Source organism: Rana temporaria, chromosome 1 (assembly GCF_905171775.1).
Source record: "Rana temporaria chromosome 1, aRanTem1.1, whole genome shotgun sequence".
NCBI lineage: Eukaryota > Metazoa > Chordata > Amphibia > Anura > Ranidae > Rana > Rana temporaria.
In genome coordinates, this window is record NC_053489.1 from 162,804,843 (window position 1) to 162,818,722 (window position 13,880).

At 44.9% G+C, this 13,880-nt stretch overlaps 1 protein-coding gene across 1 annotated transcript in view; it reads right to left on the reverse strand.

Moving 5' to 3' along the window:
- Positions 1–13,880, reverse strand: part of OSBP2 (oxysterol binding protein 2) — a 350,477-nt gene that overhangs the window by 78,539 nt on the left and 258,058 nt on the right. The window contains exons 6-7 of the mRNA XM_040345226.1: positions 11,821–11,887; positions 10,191–10,358 (exon numbers count right to left, since the gene is read on the reverse strand). Coding sequence (XP_040201160.1) covers positions 10,191–10,358; positions 11,821–11,887 — 235 coding nt within the window. The remainder of the gene's footprint in view (positions 1–10,190; positions 10,359–11,820; positions 11,888–13,880) is intronic.

Sequence of the window (13,880 nt, forward strand, 5' to 3'; positions counted from 1 at the left end):
AAATGATCCAGGTAGGGGGCGTGGATCATTTAAATTAGGCGCGTTCCCGCGCCGATCGTACTGCGCATGCTCCGTCTCGAAAATTTCACGCTGTGCATTGCGCAAAATTACGTCGCAAGTACGTCATTGGTTTCGACGTTAATGTAAATGGTGTCCAGCGCCATTCATTCACGGACGACTTACGCAAACGACGTAAAATTTTCAAATTGCAATGCGGGAACGACGGCCATACTTAACATTGGCGCTGGCCGTCATATCTTAGGCCTCGTACACACCACCGGATCTATCCGCTGGGATTTATCCCCGGAGCAGTTCCAGCAGATAGATCCGGTGGTGTGTACGTCCGAGCGGACACTTATCGGCGGAAAAAATTCCAGCCGACGGATTTCCAGCGGATAAAAATTTCTTAGCATGCTAAGAAATCTATCCGCTGGAATCCTGTCCAGCGGATTGATCCGGTGGTCTGTACAGACTCACCGGATCAATCCGTCCGCTCCTCTTCCTCGCATGCGTCGCAAGGATTCGACGCATGCGTGGAAGTCTTTATCTTCCAGCGTCGCGCACGTCGCCGCGACACGTCACCGCGGATGGATTCCGCGCGGATTTCGATCTGATGGTTAGTACAACCATCAGATCAAAATCCGCCAGAGGATTTATCCGCTGGAACAGTCCGGAGGACCGTTTCCAGCGGATAATCCTCTCGTGTGTATGGGGCCTAAGGCATGTTTAAGTGTATCTCAGTTTGAGAATACATTTAGACATACGACGGGCTTAGATTCGGAGTTACGCCGGAGTATCTGCTGATACTCCGGCGTAATTCTATGTGAATCTGCCCCTATACGTTTGGGATTTCTTTTTACCAAAGACACAAACTTGTCCTAAATTTATGAAGAAATTCGATTTTTTTTTTATTTTGTTATTGGATATGTTTTATAGCAGAATGTCAATAAAATGTTGGTCTTTGTTTGTAAAAAAAAAAAAAAAAACCATTGGTGATCAAATATCACCTAAAGAAAGCTTTACTTATGTGAACAAAAATGACATAATTGTATTTACACACAGTGTTGAATGACTGCACAATTACAGTTAGCAATAGCAAGAAGATGCCCCAGTCATGAAGGGGGGGGGGGTGTAAAACCTTTTTTGGGGGCCAAGTGGGTAATCGCCATACAGTTAGGGGTCGATTTATTAAAAAAATAAAAAAATTATCATGGAATTGCCTCAACTGTCACAAATAATCCCTTATTTGTACCAGCTACATTTATTTCCCATTTGCTTTAGCTCCAACTAGTGACCATCATGCAGTATTTTCCTGAAATACTTCAATCATGAAAATACTGCATTATAGGCATAAGATGGAGCGGACAATCATAAAAGATAATAGTATTAGGTAAAATAGGGGATTTTATGTGACAGTAAATTCTTGAGATAGTTGCGCAACAAATATTTTAGAAATAGACCCCTTAAAGAGAAGCTCCAATCTGGAACAAAAAATGTAAGTCAGCAGCTACAAATACTGTAGCTGCTCGATGTCAGCACCCAAGCCGATTCGTCAATCACCGGTTTCCTACTGTGCATGCGTGAGTCATGCTGCACTTTCTAAATGGTCCGACCGTCTTCTGGACTGTGTATGTCCCAGAAGGCAGCAGGGGAAAGGAGGAGGGGCCAGAAATGCTCATAGATCGCTGCAGCAATCTTACCCGGAAGTGGTAGCGGATACCTGTCAAAGCCAGGTACCCGCTGCCCCCCCCCCCCCGCAAAAAAAAGTGCAACATGTGGCAGTGGAGGGTGTGAACAAGTGGAGCTTCCCCTTTTGGGTGGAGCTCTACTTTAAAGTCCAAACACATTTAACCAAAGTTTAGACAATCTGGTTCAAATGTAAGAGGAAGATATTTTCGCTATCATCAGGTGTCAGCCTACAGGGGCAGAGCAACAGCCAAGAAGGTCCTAATATGGGGCATTGAACCTTTAAATACAACGTATTTCAGTCAATGGCCCTCCTTCCATATACATACACATATCCCCTTTTAACTGTACTCAACTGTAAATATATTTATACCAAAAATTCATATTTGTAACCTAAGAACCAAACAGTTAAACCAAATTTATGGTTGAAATGTAAACCATATATTAATTTCCACATTGTATTTTAATCATTTATAACCTACTCCTATTACTCTGAACAATCTTGAAATTTGTAAACTTAGTTTGTGAAGATCACCACACATTTACTTTCTTGAATTCTGTAACACGTAATCACTATGTCCTGTGGGTAGCTACTGCTGTGTCACGCATTTCACAGAGCCTGCTTTCTGCACTACAGAGGTGCTAGGGGAAAGGTTTCAGGAGGCGGAGTCAGTACGGGAATCACTGCTTTCAGGCAGCAAGGTACCATGGGATATGTAGTGCTTAGAAATTGAAAGTAAACAGCAGAGGAGAAGCTGGAAAGCATGATGGGAATCCAGAAATTTGTGGAAAGAGATGGCCAGCAGACAAACAGAACTCACAACATGAAGGAGATTTTTCAAGTAAGCTTATATTAGAGTGTCAAATAAAAATCATTTAGGGGCAGATCCACAAAAGGATTACGCCAGCGTATTTAAAATTTCCTGCGTCGTATCTTTGTTTTGTATCCACAAAACAAGATACGACGGCATCTGGGATCGATCCGACAGGCGTACGTCTTAGTACGCCGTCGGATCTAAGCTGCAATTTTTCGGCGGCCGCTAAGTGGCGTTCCCGTCGAAATCTGCGTCAAGTATGCAAATTAGCTAGTTACGGCGATCTACGAACGTACGTCGGCCGGCGCATTTTTTTATGTCGTTTTCGTTCGGCTTTTTCCAGGGTATAGTTTAAGGTGCTATATGGTGGCGTACTCAATGTTAAGTATGGCCGTCGTTCCCGCGTACAATTTTTTATTTTTTACGTTGTTTGCGTAAGTCGTTCGCGATTAGGAATTTGCGTAGAATGACGTCACCGTCGTAAGCATTGGCTTTTTCCGGTTAAATTTCGAGCATGCGCATTAGGGTAAACCCCCAGGGACGGCGCATGCGCAGAAAAAAAAAACGTTGTTTACGTCGGGTCATGACGTATTTACATAAAACAAGCCCCCATTACATCCATTTGAATTCCGCACCCTTACGCCGCAAGAGATACACTACGCCGCCGCCGTAACTTACGGGGCGAATTCGTTGAGGATTCAAAACAAAAAAAAGTAAGTTACAGCGGCGTAGTGTATCTTAGATACGCTACGCCCGGCGCAATAATGCGCCATTGTACGTGGATCTACCCCTTACTGTATATTGTTATGCTGTTGTTATAAAATTAAAGTGTATGCTGTGACCATGAGTTTCCTTTAAGTCACTGCAACGATCAAATTCCCCCAGATAATATAAAAGACATCACTGGAAACCCAGTCAGTTACAAAGCCAAAAAGATGTTAAAACCGTTTTCTCCCGGCAAGACATCCGGCTTAAAATAGAACATATAAAATAATACACTGACCTCATCACATTTCCCACCTCCGCAGCTGAAATCTCACTTTTATTTTTATCTGAAATATTTAATCTGTTGCTGAAGTCTTCCACAGACTCAGCCCTGCTCTCTGTGCAATAAATCCTCTATATTAAAAAGGATCCATGCTGTTTACTTGTCATACCCACCTGAATACAAATGCCCTGGCACTGACCTTGTCTTCCTCAACAGAACTTGCCCTACAGTGCTTTCCAAAGTTTTATATTAAATTTAGCACGTCTAAGGAAAGGCGGCTTTACCTCATACAGCGAGGTTGTATCTCATGTTTCATGCAGAAGATGTATAGTTGAGATAATGATAATGGTTGAAAACAAACAGCTGAAAACACTCAGCAGATCCTAAATTCCAATAGAGGAGCAAAAAATGCAGAACACGAAGGGCTTGTTTACACTTGCACTTGGGGGGGCAGTAAAACGGGGTGATTGAGCTGCATTTTTACTGGCCCTCAACTGCTTTCCCTTTTGTTGCAGAGCTCTTTCCAGCCTGGTGCTCCGCTGAGCACTGGAGGGGCAGAGCAGAGAGCAGTGATTGAGTCACTGCTCTCTGCTCAAAGCTGTCTAAGAACTGAGCAATCAGCGGTTATGTGATCTCTCAGGCCCGGATTCACATACGGCTGCTCTACGTTGCGCGGGCGTAGCGTACCGTATTTACGCTACGCCGCCGCAACTTAGAGAGGCAAGTGCTGTATTCACAAAGCACTTGCGTCCTAAGTTACGGCGGCGTAGCGTAAATGGGCCGGCGTAAGTGCGCGTAATTCAAAGTAGGCTGGTAGGGGGCGTGTTGTATTTAAATAAGGCTTGACCCCATGTAGATGCATGGCCGAACGAACGGCGCATGCGCGCGCATGCTCAGTATCACGTCGTATTTACACCCGAAGATACGTCGGCTCAATGCCTGTGACGTGAACGTAACTTACGCACAGCCCTATTCGCGTACGACTTACGCAAACGACGTAAAAAGATACGCTTGTTCCGACGTCCATACTTTGCATGGACTGCGCCACCTAGAGAACAGCTTTATCTTTACACCGGCGTATGTCTTATGTAAACGGCGTAACTAATTGTGACGGGCGTACGTACGTTCGTGAATCGGCGTATCTTGCTCATTTACATATTTGACGCGGAAATCAAGGAAGCGCCACCTAGCGTAATTATTGCAACCCAAGATACGACGGCGTAGGAGACTTACGCCGCTCGTAACTTGGCCAAATCTATGCGTAACTGATTCTATGAATCAGGCGCATAGATACGACGGCGGCCATTCAGACTTACGACTGGAGATACGCCGTCGTAAGTCTTTGTGAATCTGGGCCTCAGTGTTTAGGCTTAGAGCCAGCAGGGGGCAGATCAGACTAATGCTGCAGCATGGAGGTAGGTATGTAGGTTTGTGGAGGGGGGGGGGACAGGAAGTGGAGTGACTCCTGTGAGATATCCTGTTTAATAACTATATACGCCACTGCTGTATATCATCCGGCGCCATAACCTCAGCTTCCACGTCTATGCAGACGACATGCAGATTTACTTTAATCTGCCCAAGAATGAGGAAGACCAGGTGGATCTGGCATCCAGCTTAGAGCAAATACAGTCCTGGATGGGAGACAATTATTTAAAACTAAACGGCTCCACAACGGAATGTATCATCATCAGCAATCAGAGCAAAACCAGCTCGACTGATTTTCCCTCTTGGCCGGTCTCGTTTATTCCATCACCGTCTCCGGCCACCCAGGTCCGGCACTTGGGAATCATTTTGGATTCCAAATTGACACTGAAGGCGCAGGTAAATCAGGTGGTAAGTTCGTGTTACTACCAACTGAAACTTCTGCGTTCCACATTCCATTTCATCGACGAAGCGGATAAAGTCCCCATGGTCAATGATTTTATCGGCAGTCGGCTGGACTATTGTAATGCTTTGTATATGGGGCTTCCAAAAACCCTCTTGCACAAACTCCAGCTGATTCAAAACGCGGCAGCTAGGTTATTAACGGGCGTGGGTCACCGGGACAACATTACATCTTTGAAAGCCCTGCATTGGCTACCCGTTGCTGAATGGGTTTTGTTTAAAGCGGGTTGTATTGTGCACAAAGCCATCCATGGGAAAGGCCCAGGGTACCTGCAGGAAAAATGCACCTACTACGCTCCTAGCAGATCATTGAGATCCGCTAATCAGGCTAATTTGATCGTCCCTAAATTCAAAAAAACAAAATGCGGAGGGATGACGTTGGATGTACAAGGATCCACATTTTGGAATTCCTTACCTCTATATATGAGACTTGAGAATGATCTACTAAAGTTTAAGAAGTTTTTAAAATCTTTTTTATTTTTTCAAGCGTATGGCCCTATTTAGGGTCAGACATTGGTATTGTTTTTAAAGTTGAGGTTCACCCTAAAAACGTTTTTTTTACAATAAAAAGTACAATAGTAAGGACATTACATTTTGGCAGTTTTTTTTTCTTTTGCTCTGTACTTACCTTTATATCCAGATTTTGTCCAGGGCTTCCGCGTTCTGACGACTCCGGGACTGGGCGTTCCTATCCCTGCCTCAGGCTTCCGATGCTTGCGGGACTGGGCGTTCCTATCCTTTCGTTGGATGATTGACTGCTTGTGAAACAGGTGACCTGTCGCACAACGCGCGTCACCAGATTTCCGGAAATACCCGAGCTAAGAGTCGGCACTATACGGCGCCTGTGCGTGCCGTATAGTGCCGACTCGCAGCTCGGCTCTTTCCCGATGTCTGGTGACGCGCGTTGTGCGACAGGTCACCTGTTTCACAAGACGTCAATCATCAAACGGAAGGATAGGAACGCCCAGTCATCAGAACCCGGAAGCCCTGGACAACATCAGGATATAAATAGAGCTTTCTTTTGGTGGTATTTGATCACCTCTGCGTTTTTTTTTGCACTATAAACAAAGCCCCACCAACAATTGAATTATTATTATTTTTTTTTTTACTTTCTGCTATAATACATATCCCAAAAAAACATATAGAAACAAATCTATTTATCAGTTTAGGCCGATATGTATTCTTCAACATATTTAGGTGAAAACAAAATCGCAATAGGAGTATATTGATTGGTTTGCGCAAAAGTTATTGCGTCTACAAGCTACAGGATAGATTTAGGGACTAATTATTTTTTTGTTTTTACTGATAAAGGTGGCGATCTGCGATTTTTAGCGGGACTGCGACATTGCGGTGGACAAATCTGACCCCAAATTACACTTTTTGGGGACCAGTGACATAAAAATGCACTGATCAATGTAAAATCTACACTGGCAAGGAAGGGGTTAACACTAGGGGGCGATCGAGGGGTTATGTGTGTTCCCTGGGTGTGTTCTAACTGTAGGGGGGATGGGCTCACTGGGACAGGACAGAGATCACTGGGAACAGAGGATCTCTGACATGTCATTAGGCAGAACGGGGAATTGCCTTGTGTACATAGGCAGTTCCCCGTTCTGCCTCTGTACACAGCGATCGTGGGTCGCCGGCGAACATCGAGTCCACAGGACCCGCAGGCATGCTCCCTCGGCATCAGGGGCGGACTGACAACTCATGGGGCTCCCGGGCAATAGAAGATTATGGGGCCCCCCAGGGCAATAGGAGATTATGGGGCCCCCCAGGGCAATAGAATATACACACACAGTATACATACACAGTATACATACACAATATACACACACAATATACACACACAGTATACATACACACAGAATACACATACACACACTGAAAAGATACTGGAAAGGCGGGGCAGCTATAATCTTGTGATTTTTTTTAAAACATTGATTTTTACATACTGTCCCTGGTTTTACTGAGGCTGGCAACCCTGATGAGGCCCCCTAGTGGCATGGGGCCCTCGGGCAGTGCCAAATGCTCGAATGGTCAGTCCGCCCCTGCTCGGCATGCACCTGCTATCCACCTTAGACAGTCCGACATACAGGTATGTCGGTTAGCGCAGGAGAGCTGACCTGCCGCAGTATATCTGTCTGAGCTGGTCGGCAAGTAGTTAAGGTAAAAAAAAAACAATGCCCCCCCTTTTCCCCATATACTTACTTGAGGCTGATTTCGATCCAGCAATATGCTCGAGAGCAGCAACTCTCTTCTCCTCATTGGAGATCGGAGCAGCAATGGCTCCTGCTGCTGTCAATCACAGTGAGTGCAGAGAGCAGGGGAGCGGGGCTGAGCTGTGTTGTTGTGTGTTAATGGACACACACAGCCCAGCTCTGGATTGAGCCTGCAGGAGTGTCCCCATAGCACGCGACTTCCCATGGGGTCACTTAGCAGGGGGGAGGAGCCTGGAGCGCCAGCAGGGGACTTCAGAAGAGATGCAAAACCATTCCTTTAGAATGACTTTAATGTCTAAATGTTACACTTACAGGTCATATTTACTTCTCACAGAGCTCATAGAACTCTTCTTGAAACACCATAAGGAGTCCTTCTCATTAGAGGCATCTTTTCTCAGACATCATCCACGGTCAACATCTACTTCTTGGACTAAGATGCTGGCTGACCTAATAATGTAAATACTGGTACCTGAGCAGTTCACAAATGTCGCCCACAGATTAGCCCCCTTGCTAAGTACAATGATACAGTCCACTGGAGAAATGCTTCCTCCTGTCTGCATCAGAGTGATAACATCAACTTAGCCAAGGCAAAGTCACTTTACATTGCATTAGGAATACAAATAAATACAACTGTAGCACTACCCCGGAGAAGCTGCTGGTTTGTTTTGGGTGGCACATTTACCTCATGGCTCTCCGAATTCCTAGGCGTGTATGGTGCATATAACAGAAGTAAAGGAATGTCCGCAACAGGTGTCTTTTGCTGTGCTCTTTATTACCCAGCCGGGTAAAAACAATAAACTTGTGGTGAAGAAGGTAAAGTTGAAGGAAGGAGAATAGCAAATTCAGGCGTAGTAATAGGGAAACAGTCCTGCTCCCACGTGTAACACTTCTTTGCGCCACTCCTGCCTGAGTGGGAATAGCGTACCTGGACAGGCCTCTCTCACTGACCTGGCAGCCAGAGTATCGCTCGAACCTTTGAGTAGAAGTCTCTGCCACAGACCCTCCTGGAATGGATTCAGTAAGGAACCCCCTGTCACAGGCCCTCCTGATTTGTAGTTACGGAGATGTACCTCCTTAGTGAAATTACGCCTGGATCTCCTTCTACTTTCTTTCAGGTACCGACTGACAGGTGACCAGCCTCTCAGTCTCCGGAGACCCTATTGGATCGCCAGCCACTCATTGGCTCTCCTCAGATGGACTCCCCACCGAACAGCTATACCGATTGGGATCTTCAGGATTGGGAACCCAGTTGACCAATGGGCTCCCTGCCACGACTCAAATGTTCCGGACCCATATGGTCCCGGAACCAGGAACTCCGAGTGGCACGCACGCCCCGGGCCAGGTAGGCCATAACACCGGGGCGCCGTGGTGCAGACACCCTAAAGGTGGATGCCGCACTTGAAGAAGAAGACCCATAACTAATGGCGTCTGCCCCATAAATACCCTCCCCCAGCATGCACAGCGAGGCTCAACCCTCCTGATTGGCTGCTGGGGAAGAGCACCCAAACCTTGACTTCACTGCTGCCACCCACTGCACTGGGGTGGGAAGAACACCCCAGTACAACAGAATGAGCCCACAGTACAGGCAAGCTGAGACAGAGACCCAATTTGAACATTTTAGCCAGATCAGAGTTTAACTACACTCTAATCTCCCTCTAAATTTAAATAGCACCGGAACTTTGAAGTAACCATCTCAAAAATATTCCAATTGCACACCTTCCTGGAAAATGGCCGATAAGAAAAGAGGGTGCTGAAGCGATTACCAGTTGGGAACCGGAAAGGAAATCATGTCGACATATTCGCCAGCACACCGAGGATCATTTAGAAAAACGTCCAGAAATTCTTTAATGCATAGAAACGATCAAAACAGCAATGTTTCGAGGTCGCACAGGACCTCTTCGTCAGGCAAATGATGATCATTTGCCTGACGAAGAGGTCCTGTGCGACCTCGAAATGTTGCTGTTTTGATCGTTTCTATGCATTAAAGAATGTCTGGACGTTTTTCTAAATGATCCTCGGTGTGCTGGCGAATATGTCGACTTTGAAGTAACCAGGCGCTACACAACTGTTATAAAGATACAACAATGATAGCTACAAGGGCAAAGAAGCTTCCAACATAATACATCAACGGCACAAATAGTTGAAAACTCAAACACCAAGGACATGAATAAACCACAAGACTAAAAAGATAAAAATACCATGCAGGCACATCCAGGACACAAGCCACTGCTAAAGACTGTAATTTATACCCTAGCAAGAGCTCAGCATTTCTTGAACTTATGGTCCCAAATGCTGTTTTGTGATTGATTTCCACAATGTCACTGTCCCCTCAATGGGACTATAATAAAACGTCATGTATGGTGAAGAAGATGAAAGAAGCTGGTACAAGAGGTGCTAAAAGGGCTGTGAAAAAAAACAGCATCCTACTATACCCACCATGGCAATTCCTAAGGGGATAATCATTAAAGCCATTCTGAGTTACAAGTAATAGAACAGAAGACAAATTGGATTATTTTCTGGATGGGATCAAGCTATCGGCTTACTGCTACTTAGAAGTTCAGACAATTTTAAAGGCACAAGCCAAATAAACTCACGTACAGGCATGGGGATTTTAGACAGCTCTTTGCCGATGCAGTTCTTCATTATACTCCAAAGATTAAGGCTGTAGTTTGGTTTGTCAGGAATTCGGGTCCTTCTCCTTTTCTTAGGTAAGACATCTTTGCGTTTAGAGTCAAAATAACTGCCTTCATGTGAGCTGCGGAAAACCTGGAGGTGAAACAATACCAAGCATTACAAGATAAGATCTAACAGTTCAAATCAAAACCCAAAATTTTGTACAGCAATCTAAAGCCTGGTACACACTACTAGTTTTTTTTTTTTTTCAGTCAACACAGCTCAGGAGGAGCCACTGTACTAACTATTCGATGTTAGTAGAGCGATCTCCCCTGCTGATCTATTGTGTTCTGACTGGGTGACAGGCCAACCCCCCCCCCCCCCCCCCGGGGGGCTTTGGCCAATTATGGCTCAGGGGGTTTAGTACACGCCCCACACTATAAAAGGCCGCCTGCAGGGCAGCCTTGTGTAGTGTGTTGCGGCAGTTAACAGAGAACATAGAGAGACAGAGAGAGTGTCATTTTTTGCAGGTAGATAGAGCAGGCAGGCAGGCAGGCTAGTCAGTTAATGTTACAGTGTGTAGAGGATATATATGCATCCCAGGTGTTGTACATATATTTATACACTGTATAGTTTAGCTAGATCAGTTCTTCCTAATTTACTGGTAGGCAGGTGATTGTGCTATTTAAAGACGTTATCACAGGCATACTATAGACACCTGATGCAGGAGCAGTGATTTTAATGATGCTTAATGATGCTTTAATGATGCTTAATGATGCTTAAATAAAAAAAATAAAAAAAAAATGAAAAATTCCTTTAAATATTGTACCTGCTGGGTGTCTATAGTATGCCTGTGAAAACGTCTTTGAGAACCCGGGTCTTGCCCGAGGGAACATGTATCAGGAGTCCTGAAAAAAACGACCGTTTTAAAAACTTTTTTTCCATTGATACATGTTCCCTGGGGCAAGACCCGGGTTCTCAAAGACGTTTTCCGACAATAACTTGCATATTAGGCTTTAAATGAGCACTTTTGAATTCGAACGTTCGAGTCCCATAGACGTCAATAAGGGTTCTAAATGTTCGCGCGAACGTTCGGTCCGTTCGAAAGTTCTGGTGCGAATCGAACAGGGGGGGGGGGTGTGTTCCGCTCATCCCTACTCTTGAAGGAGGATAAACCCATTAAAGCTGAAAAAGTTTCATTAATAAATATTCCTCAACAGCCAAACATATAAATCCACTTTGTATGAGCCAAATGCATTGCAAACCCAGATAACACCCTTAAAAAGGAACAGTGACATTATCACTGAGCTTCATATAGCTTGTGCATAGAGAACAGAGCTGTGGGTGGGACCCAGCAGGTCCACACACTACAGGCTGCCTACAAAAAACTACAGGGGGCGGATACAGGACCTGTTACCCTGTACAAGATAAAAGAGCAACAGTCAGCAGTCTTTACCACACTACTCTTAATTAACGTCTTGTTCTCCTTCTGCCTTTAAAGTATAACTAAAGGTAAAAAAAATAAAAAAATAAAATAGTTTTGGACAGAGTGGACCCCATATGAAAACACCATATTTAGCATTTGGGTTTAGGTACACTTTAAAAATAAACTTACATTGTCATCTAGGTGCCAGTCTTCTGGGTGGCCTCCACTAGCACTGCTGAGATTACTTCCAGAATGCCTTCAAAGAATGGAAAAATGTAGATATACTTCAGTTTAACACCCAGCAATGTGCTAATAAAACAATGGCTGGACAATTTAAGTATCAGAGATTCTGAGAACAATTGTGCTATAATAAATAAATCAGTACTAAACACACATCTTATCACACATCACAAAACAAGTTAGGTGCCAACTAGTAAGGAGACAAGAGAAATGAGCTCAGTCAGGGGTGTAGATATTTTGTTCTCTGACCCTTGGGCCTTCCTAAATAGAATGCGGAAATTAGAGGATTTTATACAGTATGAGGCGGCCTAGTATACTCAAGTAAAGCCTGTGTAAAACACCTTGCCAAGTTTGTCTCCTTGAAATACTTACATGATAAATGTTCGTGTTTATCTAGAATAAGGGTGCCCAACCGATGGCCTACGGAGCCCTCTGATGTGGCCAGCGAACTCCTGCTTTGGGATATCGAGTTGGCAAGCCCAGATGAGCCATCCCAGAGCATCAGTTTTGTGGATGGAGCCGGCGCTTCAGAAAGCAAATGGCTACAGAGGGAGCAGGAGCCGCATAAGCCGATGCTTTCTTTATACCGCCGGCTCCTGTCCCAGGCAGAGTGCATTTGGTATCACTCTGCCTCAGACAGGTATCCAGCAGCAAGTGATGCCTGCAGAAAGGGATAATAAAAAGTCAGTTTATGAAAAAATACGTTTTAGCACTGGGCATATTTATTATGTGAGCTTTGCAATGGGTATAGTTCTTTAATGCTTATCATGCCCTGTACACACAAGCGGAATTTCCGTCGGAAAAAAGTTGGATGGTTTTTCCGACAGAATTCCGCTCAAGCTTGGCTTGCATACACATGGTCACACAAAAGTTATGAACGCGGTGACGTACAACACTACGATGAGGCGAGAAAAATAAGTTCAATGCTTCCGAGCATGCATCAAATTGTTTCCGAGCATGCATGTTTTTTTCCCATCTGAATTCCATACAGGCAAACGGATTTTTTTCCGTCTGAAAAATTGAGAACCTGCTCTCTAAGTCCGTCGGAAATTCCGACAGGTAAAATTCAGATGGGGCATACACACGGTCGGAATATCCAATGAAAAACTCCCATCGGATTTTTTCCATCGGAAATTCCGACCGTGTGTACAGGGCATTGGGCTGCTTTGATACTAATCCGCAGGTGCAGCATAGTGCACCTTCCCTGAAGGGTGCCTGCACTAAGCCATAGACTTATTATATCCTGCGGGTTCGGTGTGCTTTCAGAAAGTGCACCACACCTGCAAGATATAATAGAAGTCTATGGCAAAGCGCAGTTAACCCGCAGGAAAACCCTGGGTGCCCCTTTCATGCGATCGGACTGATCGGGTCTGCCTGTCTGTTTTTCAGGTGGAACCGATCAAACGCCCACTTCTATGGAGTGGTGGATGTAAACACCAGCCTACCTTCGATCTGATACGCAAAAAAAATGGAAGGGGATTCGTCTCCCTCTGTCTGGGTGGATTGGAGGGCCCATAGAGCAGAGTGGCATGTGTCCATGTCTGCTCTGCATGTACAGAGTGGACACAGACCTGTCATCTGCCAGCTCCGCTCAGGTGGGGATCAGCAGACAGATCCCTCATTGAGCAAGCGGCTTACCGCCCAGCGTGAAAGGGGCCATATACTGTAGGGGGCTCAGGACAGTAAGGGCTCATTTACATTACATTGTGGCCCCCGACTGGTTACCATATCCTGTAAGTTGCCCTTACTTTTCAAATATTTGCGCACCTCTGATCTAGAAGGTCCCTTTAAGGCTCTCGTTTTCCTTCAAAAAAGAAGAAACCTAACTTGACCCTAACAAATGAAATCATAAAAAGATATTAATACATTTGTAGTTTTCCACACTAGAATAACTTTAGTCTTTTAGTTTGTGAAAAATCTGTTGTGACATAAAGCAAGTGAACCTGCCTTTCTCTATCAACCTTGGCTTTGTCCTATTTAGCGCTGTTTTAATATTCTAGAGCAGAAGG